At 39.6% G+C, this 12,213-nt stretch overlaps 2 protein-coding genes across 3 annotated transcripts in view; one reads left to right on the plus strand and one right to left on the minus strand.

Moving 5' to 3' along the window:
- Nucleotides 1–1,200: 1,200 nt before the first annotated feature.
- On the minus strand, nt 1,201–3,825 carry LOC135652691 (monothiol glutaredoxin-S6-like). The gene is made up of 4 exons (XM_065173833.1): nt 3,586–3,825; nt 1,873–1,946; nt 1,644–1,742; nt 1,201–1,546 (listed from the first exon to the last, which is right to left on the minus strand). The coding sequence occupies exons 1-4, from the start codon at nt 3,750–3,752 to the stop codon at nt 1,485–1,487; spliced, it is 402 nt and encodes a 133-aa protein (XP_065029905.1). The 5' UTR covers nt 3,753–3,825; the 3' UTR covers nt 1,201–1,484.
- Nucleotides 3,826–7,414: 3,589 nt separating this feature from the next.
- Nucleotides 7,415–12,213, plus strand: part of LOC103970324 (kinesin-like protein KIN-7K, chloroplastic) — a 42,975-nt gene continuing 38,176 nt past the window's right edge. The window contains exons 1-3 of one of the 2 annotated variants that reach the window (XM_009384056.3): nt 7,415–7,974; nt 8,181–8,278; nt 10,630–10,719. In XM_009384056.3, the coding sequence (XP_009382331.2) occupies nt 7,628–7,974; nt 8,181–8,278; nt 10,630–10,719 (535 nt within the window). In that variant the 5' untranslated portion in view covers nt 7,415–7,627. The remainder of the gene's footprint in view (nt 7,975–8,180; nt 8,279–10,629; nt 10,720–12,213) is intronic. The other variant, XM_065174698.1, reaches the window with a different exon arrangement.

Here is a 12,213-nt window from a genome sequence, read left to right on the forward strand (position 1 = left end):
AAAAATCTATTAAAATATCAATATTTTTTTAATTAAAAACCATGACATATGTCTATAAGTATCATATCCAAAGCTTACTTCAAAATTTTAAATCGTTTTGAATAGTGCATTTATTTGATGCATTGTTTTTTTTTTCTCAAAAATAATGCATCACTTATTTGATTTTTTTTTTTTTTGCTAGACCAAATTTTCTATATATATTGAGGACATATTTAGAAACTTAAAAGTGAAAAATATTATATTATTACATTATAGTTTGTTAGAAATATAAAAAGAAAGAGAAAATAAAAAATGACACACATTTTAGATACTAAAAAAAATAAAAATATCAAAAAGCTCTCTAAAATAGAAAACTAGTTACATATGTCCATAAGTGTCCTATTCAATTTTTTTTTAATAATTTAATATCATTTTAAATAATGCATCTGTGCAATGCATTAATTTTTTATTTTTTTTTCTCAAAAATAGTGCATCACCTACTAGAAATTTTTTTCTAGACTAAAATAGAAAACCGAAGACATATGTTCATAAGTATCTTATTTAAAATTTTCATACAAATTTAAGATCATTTTTAATAATAGTGCATCACCTATTAGAAAATTTTTTCTCTGAACTAAATTTTTTACATATATTGTGAACCTCTTTAAAAGCTCAAATGTGAAAAAACATTGCATGGATGAATTATAATTTGTTAGAAATGAAATAAACAAGTGAAAAATAATTCACTTTGTTGGACAAATATTTTATTTTTATAAAGAATGCTCACAAATAGTGATAGTAATACTGTTCACAATAATAAACATCAATTCAACCCTAGTGTTCTAGCTATATAATAAACCAAAAATTCAAAATTTCTAGCAAATATTATTAGAGAAATGCAACCTGTGATATATATATATATATATCACATCAACTACTGCTCAATACGTTAAAATTATCACAACTATTCCATTCTCTAATACTAACCATCCAAATACTTGGATGATCACATCTCAGTATTTGACTGAAAATCCTGTCTCATATCAGAGACAATGGGCAAAAGCTCAGATCATATTAAGAAAAACCATCATAATCTTTTTATTTCTAATTACAGATTGTTAATACCTGCCATTAAGATGCAAACACTTCTTGGCTAGCTTGCTTCTACGAAGAGCGAAAATAACCGGTGCAAGAGAAGGAAAGGTGAGCAGAGGAAACAAATAAGCAACCTCGAGAATAATTCTTGTAGAAGTCATCATGTTTTACCACAATAAGACATTGCACATAGCCATGACAAGTATCTGTTGAGGAGCTTCCGGGACAGTAACATTAGCAATAGTCACAAAATGATCATCAATATTCCTGCATATTTTATAATTCCATCCACTCTAAACTTAGAGCATAAACATCAAAACATTCCAGGAGAAAAGGTTGCTTTTTGATCTGAAGATGAACTTGTATGTTGTTTCCACCTTTGCTACAGTTATTAGCATCACCAATAATAACTATATGGAACTCTTCCCAAGAAGTTTCTGAAGCTGACCATTAGCAAGTGCATCCAAAGTTTCTGGTGACATGGAGAAAAGTGAGAATCACACTGGAAATGAACCAAAAGTTGACTCAAATTTAAAACACAAAGAACTTATCGAGTGGGGGATGCCAACCATCTGAGCCACCAACATGTTGACCATTGATAAATACTTGAGGTACAGTGTAGCGGCCAACTAAATCTAGCAGAACATTTTGAATTTCTCGGCCATCATCTGCATAATCAGATACCAAGCGAGAAAAATGGCAAAAAGAACCGGTTAAAAGTTGGAACATTTTAACTTTTTAGGCAATTCTTTTCCATTCTGCTGAAAGTTGTATGCAAATAAAACGCAATGTCATTACCCCGAAGATCAAGCTCTATAACAAACGGCTTCTCCTGTAGCTCACTGAAAACTCGCTTAGCGCGTAAAGAGTACCTACAGCAGAAATGCAGTATCAAACCATACTTGTATTTTTATCAAATGAAAAATGATGATAACCAGAATAAAATAACAAATAATGACTCTAGTTGCATCCTGAAAGACTCGAAAATTCCAAAGTCCTTGCCAGCAACCTTAAACACCGTCCAACCCCCCCCCCCCCCCCCCGGGCGAAAAAAAACACCCACCCACCCACACACACACACACACACGCACAAAAAGGTCATGAGAGGAATCTAATAGTTCATTAAACTACCTATTATCCATTAAATACTAAGAATATCAACATAAAAAGGAACCTTCAAAACAAATTCTCAGCATCCAGTTTTAATGCACTATTATTACAAATTATCAATTGTGAATGAGTTTCCTGGACCTTGTAATCTATTTTACTGCTAATATATTATTATTTTTTAACATCTTGAGATTTTGTTTGGAAGTAAGGAGCAAGTATGCTTAGAATGACTTGATATCAATGGGGTCTGTTGCAGATATACCATCAATAATTATGATATTATAATTTCCTTTCAGAATTATTGCCGTCATCATCGCATAAAAATTGCACAAATGCTTGATTAACCAAAGTTACATTTGAGAAACAAACCATGCATGTGTTTCCAACATATTTATCCATTTTCACTTCTTTGTAAACAATAACAACAAGATTACTAGGCCATCATGCACAGAATATAGATCAATGACTTGACAGATTGAAGATTTTTGCCAAAGAGAGAGAGAGAGGGAGAGAGAGAGAGAGGAATCTCAGTTTGTCAGTGGCTAGCATTATGGAAGGACAACCAGAAAGATTCAGGGTAAGTTAAATAACCTGTTAGTTTAGCATTCAATATATCACCTAAGTTGATGACTATATCAAGCATAGGTTCCTACTAGAGATGTTGAATGAAATCTGACTTATCATGATCCACAATTTTTTAAAGTTTACCTCCATAACACCATTGATAATCCAGTTTATTCCTCATAGTGAAAAGCTTTAGGAAAGAATGAGCAGAACAGAGTTACTACAGAAACACATCCAAATTCAAGAAGTGACAAAAAATTTCTTCGACCCTATCCAACCTAAATCAGTGCATAATTGTTCGATTACCAAATTGCCTATTGCAACCAACAAAAGGACCTGCTTCGAGGAAATCCTTTTTAAAATCTTTTTGTTCCTATTGTAAAATCTTTTGCAAGTGCCTATTCTACCAAAATTCCTTTTTCAAAGTGAATATTGTAAAACCTTTAAACCTTATTTTTTGCCTATTATAATTTTAGTGCCATTTAGGCTATCAATATATGTTCTATTATAATTTTAAATGAATTATTAACAAAATTAAGATAATATTATGGTCAAGTAGAACTTTTTATTGGAAGAGAAAACGGGAAATTTTGCTTGAGCTCATTTATTGCCTCCCCGGTACATTAAACGACGACGATGACCAAAATCTCGTTTTTTGGTAGACCAAGTCTCGATAATCAAGACATCAATTCATATAGGTCATCACTGAATCATAAGAACAACATATAATTGCCGATACCAAACCAACGAGATCGAGATCATATAAATCCACATCGATCACCATGCAAGAATGAAGAAACTAAACCAAGAAACCAGAGAAAAGGAAAGGAGAGTTACGGGCAATAGGATTTAGAAAAGATGGCGATCCTGTTGGAGTAGACGACGTTTTGGACGAAGGCGGCGGCAGAGTTGCTCCCGCGGTCGGCCTCCGTCGCGGATCCCAAGAGCAGCAGCCCCACCGCGACCACAAGGCCGGTGATGCCCAAACGGCGACCACGATGCATCGTCGGCGCGTGAAGGGGCTTAGAAGAACACCTCTGCCGTGTTGCTGCGTCCGCCTTACTTTGAAGCAACCGTACGCTTGTCCGTGGGCCGAGCCTGACTTGGCCCATAACATATGTGGATTATAGCCTTCATTTCCCTGGTTTAGTGCAAAATAGAGATACATGTGCATGCAATTATTGAGTGTGCTGCTCGACCCAATCTCATATGCATAAGATTGCTCATGTGAATGCTCAAATGGTAGAAGTGAGTGTCGAGTTAGGTTGGATTCGAGCCTTGTCTCCTCGGGCTCACCTTCTCTCTTGGTAGGTTGTCTGCTTCTTCGTCGTCAAGCTCCTGCACATAAGCCGAAATCGGAATAGGATTTCTCCACTCGATCCCTCCGAAGTTTCAGTTAATATTGAGAGAAGTAAGAAGAAGTTGAATACTAAAAATCCTCTCCATGATGTTGGTCGAAAGGTTGGCTTTTATACCTATGAACGAGGGTCAATCGTACATGATTCTTTAATGATTGTCGACTCCTTGGGCGGCGGGCTTGTACCTTGCGGATGAGCACCAATTGACTTATACGAACCCGCGTCGTGTGGCACCATTCCGAGCTTTTTGAAACTGCTCGTACCCAACAGTACAAGGGCAAGTGGTCGCCATGTTCGGGGTCTGAAGTATCACGTCGTGCTAACCTGGAGCTCCTTTGTTGGCATTGTCATGGTCGTCAACAACTGTCACGTGAATGGTACTGAAATATGTCATATCATTCTCCCTCCCCCTCCCCCCTTAGGGGCATGCACTAAGTTCCTCTGGGAGGGGCTCGGGGCATGGCTTAGTACCTCTTGTTGGCTAGGTTGACCGTCATGCTGGGATTAGTGGTTCGGTCGTTGGTTAGTCGGCGGCTTCCACTCGGGGTTGAACAGGTTGCGGAACATCACTCGGGGATGGGGTTGGTTGATCAACATAACTCAAATGATACTGTACGAACACTCAAGTGGCTGAAGGGCATTTCTCGGGCACCTGGCGCATTACTTGGGCCCATGTTTGACCGAGCAACTACTCGGATAGTGATTGGACCAAGCAACGAGTGACCGTATATGACTAGCCGAGCAACACTTCTTGGGCATTGGGGACTAGTTTGGCCGAGCAGTTGCTTAAACAATGATTAAACTAGGCAATGATTTAATTGCATATGATTGATTGAGCAAAACTGCTCAGGCACTAAGGACTAGCTTAGCCGAGCAACGTAGCTCGGGCATTGGCTTGGCTGAGCAACACTACTCAGGCCTATGTTTGATCGAGTAGCTGCTCGGACAATCATTGAACTGAGCAACAACTGATTATATAGGACTGGCCGAGCAACGTTGTTCAAGCACTAGGGACTAGCCTAGCTTAGCAATGTAGCTCGGGCACTGGGTTGGTCGAGCAATACTACTCAAGCTTGTGTTTGGCCGAGTAGCTGCTCGGACAATGATTGAACCGAGCAACGACTGACTATACATGACTGGTCGAGCAACGTCGCTCAAGCACCGTGGAATGGCCTAGTCAAGCAACGTAGGTCGGACACTGGCTTGGCCAAGCAACACTACTCGGGCCTATGTTTGGTCAAGCAACTGCTTGGATAATGATTGAACCGAGCAATGACTGAAGGAGGGTCATTCTTCTAGTACTAAAATATCGAGAGACCTTTATGCCATAGCCGAAGTGTTAGTACGGCTTGGTCCAATCTCAGATGCTCAAGGTTGCCCATATGAATGCTCGGATGGTAGAAGTGAGTGTTCGATTAGATTTGGTTCGAGCTTCGTCTCCTGGGCTCACCTTCTCCCTTGGCAGGTTGCTTGCTTCTTCATCACTAAGCTCCTACACATAGGCTAAAGTCGAAAGAAAGAAATTTCAACTCGACTAATCCGAAGTTTAAGTTAGTGTTGAGTGAAGTAAGAGGGAGTTGAATACTTGAAATCCTCTCCCTAACATTGGTTAGGTGGTTGACTTTTATACAGGGTTGATCGTACATGATTCATTAATAGTTGTCGACTCATCGGGTGGTTGACTTGTACCTCGCGGATGAGCATTGATCGACTTATACAGACCTGCGTTGTGTAGCGTTGTTCCGAGATTTTCGGAATGACTCAGCGGTATACGACGTTGAATCGTACGAGAGCAAGTGATCGTCCTGTTCGGGTTTGAAGTGTCGCATTATATCAACCTGGAGCTCCTTTGTTGGCACTATCATGGTCACTGACCGCTGCAATATGGACGGTGTTGAAATATATCATATCAATTAGTGATATGAAATGAATATTATTTTTTATTTTATATACTCTAAGAACTATTATTTTATGCGTAGACCAAACAATTCAAAGGAGACACCATACATATTGGCATAATTCTCATAATGATTCCGTCAATCACTAAGACCGGGACATTTATTACTTGTTTATTACCCAATGATTGCTGCTTAGACTAAACCAAGCCAAAATAATTAGTGTGGTTCCAACCGATCAATGAGCGAGAGCGAGAGAGAGAGAGAGAGAGAGAGAGAGAGAGAGAGGTGCTAACTGTCAACTCCAATGGAACTTTTGCAGGCCAACAGTATATTGACACTGCTGGCTTCTGCTCCTCGGAGTTACTACGCCTGCAGTGCTCGTTAGAAGGGGAGACGAGAGAAGGCATCCAATGGGACGCCATGATGACTCCTAGTTAATGCCGCAATAACCAAAGCAGTGTCCGTAGATGAGACGATCCATTTGATACAAGGCACAACAACAAGGTACATCTTCTCATCGACAACAAGGTATGGTTCCGTTGCCATCAAAGGTCCGCAGCACAGTAGATGGACATTGGTATGAGCGTCCCTGTCACGTGAGGCGCACGCTGTGCATCTGCATCTTTTTCGATTCATGTTCAAAAGATCATAGATCTATTACAGCATTGATGATCATCAAAACGATCACATCGTTCTAATCACATGAAATATAATCTATATTTATGCTAATATAATCTAACATCCTGTTCAATCAATTCCCAGATTTGTTGTTTTGGTCCACCAAGAGTTCTACACCATAACCGGTCCGAGTCATGGAAGGTTCACCGTCGTTGTTGCCATCATGAAATCCGTGCCCGGTTCAGCCCGCGGCACCAGAAACGGCCGTTCCCATCACCAACGACGCTTTTTTGTCGAGTCGGACCAAATCATCCATCAATAAGCTGCAACCAGCGGTTATTCCCGCTCATTCACTTTATTTCAAAGTTTTCCCCTTGGTCGGGATCCCCTGCAATCACGGTGACCGTTCGAGTCTCCAATCCAACCTTGAATCAGCAGCCCCAAATCAATGGACGGCTTTGATCTGGAATAACATGTTTACAAATGAAAGGAAAATTGGGTAGGATCTACCCCCCTCTTTCCAGCTCGGTTACGGCTTACCCCACACGTTCCATCGGTCGTCGCGTCGCTTTCTCCCGCCCCGTAAACGAGTAACCCTTTCCATTGTGATTGGACAATCAAGTGGGACCGAGTTATGGACCAATAGAAAATTAGGTATCGCGGATCTGTCGTTTAAGTTCCATCTAATTAAGACGCTCCACGTCGGCTCACGTTTTCCACGTCACCCACGCCCTATTTTACATACGGGAGAAACCTACCCATTTGCTTCTCCTCTTTAACTCGTGCCCTGGCCACCGACTGAACTCTTCCGCAGAAAAGGGGAGACCGAACCCCTGCTTGCCTCTTCCTCTTTTATGTTTCGAATCTAGTCATGTGATATCGTCCGACCGATGTTTGCTTCCTCCTCGCCACTTCTTACCCTCTCCACCTTCTCTTCTCTTTCTCTCCGTTAGCGCGTGCCAGCGGGCCGAAGGAGTGGGGGAGAGTTCTTGATCGCCGCCATTGATGGTGGGTCCGTACTCCTCCTCCTCGTCGAGGGGGCGGAGCAGCTCTCCCTTCGGTCACCGGAAGCCGCCCTCCACCTCCTACTCCTCCTCCTCGTCCACCTCCTCCTTCGCGAACGGCCGCCTGATCCCCCGGTCCTCCCCGTCCTCGGTGTCATCCCACTTCTATGGGTCCTCCTCCAATGGAGGATTTTCCAGATCCGTGACCCCGACTCGCGTCCGCGCGGAGTACTCTAAGGCGCGGGTGGCACCGGCCGGGTTCTCGGCCGAGGAGCTGGTGGTCGAGCCTGCGGACTCCGGAGGATCTGGGGATAGCATCTCCGTGACCGTCAGGTTTCGGCCTATGAGGTAAGGGGGATGGATCTGAGGGTGTGGCGCAGATCTGAGTAGGTTGGGCTCGGGGATCTATTTATTTTGTTTATGGATGTATTTATTTTTTCATGCATTTTGAAGTGGGTTTTGGTGGTGAATAAGGTGTTCTTGGAGGTTATTTTTTGTTGTTATTTTAGGATGTCGAAATGAGTTTATCAGATGAATTTGGCTGCGCATTGCAGTGACCGTGAGTTTAAGCAAGGAGATGAGATGGCTTGGTATGCTGATGGGGATAAGATAGTCCGTAGCGAGTACAGTCCATCCACATTTTATGCATTTGGTAAGATTTTATTGCTAATTGTTTTCTGATTTTCGTGATACTGATATCTTTTGTGCAAAAAAGAAGAAGCAATGAATTATCTTTTGGAATATTTTTGTTGTTGCTGTTCTTTTTAGTAACCTGTCATGCTGGACAAACTAACTGCAGCTATTGAAACTTGCAATTGATCTCATTGTGATGTACTAATTGTCCACTGAGGAGTTGTTGCACATAGCTCCTACTCTGTCATATCTTCTGAACGTGTCCCAAGCACAGTGGGATGGACTTTCATCTTCATTGTTCTGGAATGGAAATAGGACCACTGCAAAGTTATCCACTTCACGTGTCAATGTGACATTACTTGTTTTGTACATTGCTTTACTCGGCATTAGGATACTAGGAGTGGACAATTACAGTCTTGTGTCATCGTAGATTGGTTCATGCATGGACAGAAGTGGTTGTGAATCACATTATGTTGTTCTGTGCATTACCTGGCCTTTTGCTGTGCTCCTATATGGTTTCTTCTGTTCCCTGCTAAGACATTCATTTAAATATCCTAAGCATGATATCAATGCCTCTTGTCCCATTCCATTTTCATTTGACAGAGCTTCATGTTTCTGTTATCTTTCTGATGTTATACTGGTAATGCCAAGAATATAATTGCAAGATTAGCCTAATTTCTAGTTCTATTATTTCAACCAGATAACACAGCACGTCTTAGCCTTTTGTAATAGTCAAAAGCTTGGTGGATTTGGTTCACGTGTATATTGTTTTTCCTGATCAGCATCACTACTGCTCATCTTGTCATGCTCTAGGCAGTAAAGTACCAAGGTTGATACTACATTGTAGTTGTTCTAGCCTTCTTCATTGGAGACTTGTGCAAATCATCAAATACTATACGGACTGGTCAGTATGGGCTGTTATTTACCAGTCTGACAACTGATGGAGATGCAGATTGGATGATTTTGCATGGTTAGGGTTATATGGGTTGGACTGGCTGACTTGCTCATCATACCAAACAGTAAATAACCCAATACAAGTACTTGATGATAAGATTATTGTTCGCTATATAATCCGTTTCTTTAATTTTTGACATTTATATTTTTCCAATTTCATTGTCCTCAATCCTTACTTCTCTCTCCCCCCCTCTCCTCCTCTTCCAGCGCCATCTCCTCTTCCTCATTGCATGGCAGTTGTGTCCTCCATCACTGCATTCCTGTTGGTGTCTCCCCTTCCTCCTTGTCCCGGTCACCGTTTCCTCCACCATATCTCGTCCTCCTCTTCTCCATCTCTCCTCTTCTCTCCTGTTTGGATGGTAATGGCCTGTACTGAAATTTGATGCATTGGTTTGTACAGGAACCATACTGATAGGTATTGACACCCAACTGAGATCTTAAACCTTGGAGTGGAGATCCTTGCGACAAAAGGTGGATAGGTTCATCTGTCCCAACCCCATCTATGCTAGAGATCCGTCATAGGCTCACTGTCTATATAGGAGTTGCAATGTGAATTATTTGGGATCCAGACCACTTAGTAACCTTTAGTCCATCTTAATGCCACCCCTAATACATTATATTTCAGCTTATTAGGCAATTAGATTCAAGTTACAGTTTCTTCATAACCCTGTGAAAATGAGTCTTGATTGACATTTTTATAGGGCCATGAACTAGAACCTTTTTCATGAAGCTGGCAGGACACCTAAATGACTCATAGGTATTAGTTACTCTTCTCCCTCACAATGATCCTTATTTAGTTTATTGTTGAAGTAGATGAATGAACAGTGTAATTTGCCACAATTACATCTCAAGTGATGTTAATATAAAATTCTCATGATATTTCAGGACTTGGTTTAAGGGTGCTGTATGTGTATTTGAACTTTTTTTTGGAGTCTACAGTTGTAACTTTATGTACATTCTTCCTACCATGTAGCTCTACCAAGGCTATAGCTCGCATATGATGAGGTTGGAATTTTTTCCTTAAGAAGAATCAAATCTATCTTTTCTTTTGCAGCTAAGCTTTGTCAAGGGTAATTTTTTTGAAGGCATTGCAACTGTATGCAAAGTGTTCTTTTAAAATTCTGATTTTTACTCTATCTTGCAGTTTTTTGTGTGTGCAAAAATTCTATTCCACTGTCATCTCTTTCAATTTTGTAATCGCACAATGCGTCGAACAACAGAATACTGTCTCCTACTGTCCAATTGCCAAGTCTTGCTTGCTATGAAGTTTTGATATGCGTATACTGTTTTCCTCTTTGCTGAAATGGAAGAAACTATTGGATGATACATCTTTAAATAATACCAGTTTCAAACCTTAATTCTTTCTTATTCTACCCTTATTAATTTGTCATTATCTAATATTTGTTTATTTTGTAGACAGAGTTTTTGGTCCTTCCACAACTACTCAAGTAGTTTATGATGTTTCTGCTCGGCCTATAGTCAAAGCTGCGATGGAGGGCATCAATGGTTTATTAACTTGGTCTTCTTTTTCATTGTTTAGCTGCAAGTTCTCAAAATTTTATTTGCATATGTTGAGTACAAATGTGCTTTGTATTCTTCAATTATGCCGTTTCTTTGGCTTGGCAAGGACAAGGTTGGTCTTGTAGATAAAAATTCTACTTCTTTACTGTTATAAAATTTAAAGAAATAAACTTCAAAATAATTGGTAGGAAACGTTATCCAACTTTTTATAATATTTAGCACTTAGACTAATTGACTAATTACAAAATAAAAGGGATATGCAATGGGAGATATTTATACTATATTTGCTTGATGTTATTAAATTGTAACAAACCTTTTGTTGGTTGGTGACTAGTGGAATCATGGATTGTATGCCAATCAGATATATAAGTACTTGACAAGGTTTATTATTCTTGGTGAATGTTACTTTGGGCAAGAAAGGGGCAAACTGTGTGAGTTTGATGTAAAATAGAAAGATGTAAGGAATCAAGCTACTTGAATGCCTTTTCCTTAACTTGTGGCTCATTAATTTTTGGATGTTGCAATGCATTTATGGGCTTGTGATTCTGAAAGTCGTAGTAGTTGAGGAAGATTGTATGAAAGTGATCCATTAATTTTGTTGAGCATGAACCATTAGTCAAAAAAATTGAACCAGTAGTCAAAAATACCTAACCTTGAGTTAACAGCAACTATCAGACCCTTGTAAATCAGACATCAGACCCTTATAAATCAGCCGTTAGACTCTTATGAGTCGATATAGGTTCTTACTCACTTCGGATGTGAGACTAAATTGGTGGCTTGACGTTCTCATCAAGTCCAACATAGGCTAGACCAAACCATAGCATGACATATGTGAGGTTTGCATAATGGTGGCTCTATGCTGTGACATACCTTGTGGTCCGGTCTACGAATGATCTTTTCTACTCAAATCCCTCATCATGTCCAATACTTGATCAACTCACATCATTTGTCATGATATGACTTGATGGGATAACTAACCCATTAATTTTATTGAGCTGAAGCATTTGTTCACTCATCAGAGTCAATTTAAGTCCTTGCTGACTTTTGATGTAGGACTAAGTTGGGGTGTTACAAAGATAATATTAAATTCCTTGGATTCTTATAATTTCTACACCTTTTTTTTTTCAACTCTTTGATGGCTCTGATGTTTTTGAGCATGCCTGGTTCTTTACTATATTAACTTATATATTTTTAAAAGCTTTATTTAAGTTTTGGATTTCGATCAGGTAACAGTTGAGTGTAAGAAAGTTGCCAAGTATCATTGTCAATGAACTTAACCAAAAAATTGCTTGTATTTTCATATATGGCATTTCTTAGCCAAAAAAAAATTATTTGTGCTCTTCTATTTGAAAGAGGCTCTTTCTACTAATTGGAACTAATTAAAATTTACATTGGCTTGTTTCTATAATGCCGTGTTCAATCTAGATCTTTCATATCTAAGCATTAGTTAGCTGCTTACTAACCTCAACTCCACATTGA

Source organism: Musa acuminata, chromosome BXJ3-11, assembly GCF_036884655.1.
Source record: "Musa acuminata AAA Group cultivar baxijiao chromosome BXJ3-11, Cavendish_Baxijiao_AAA, whole genome shotgun sequence".
Taxonomy (NCBI): Eukaryota; Viridiplantae; Streptophyta; class Magnoliopsida; order Zingiberales; family Musaceae; genus Musa; species Musa acuminata.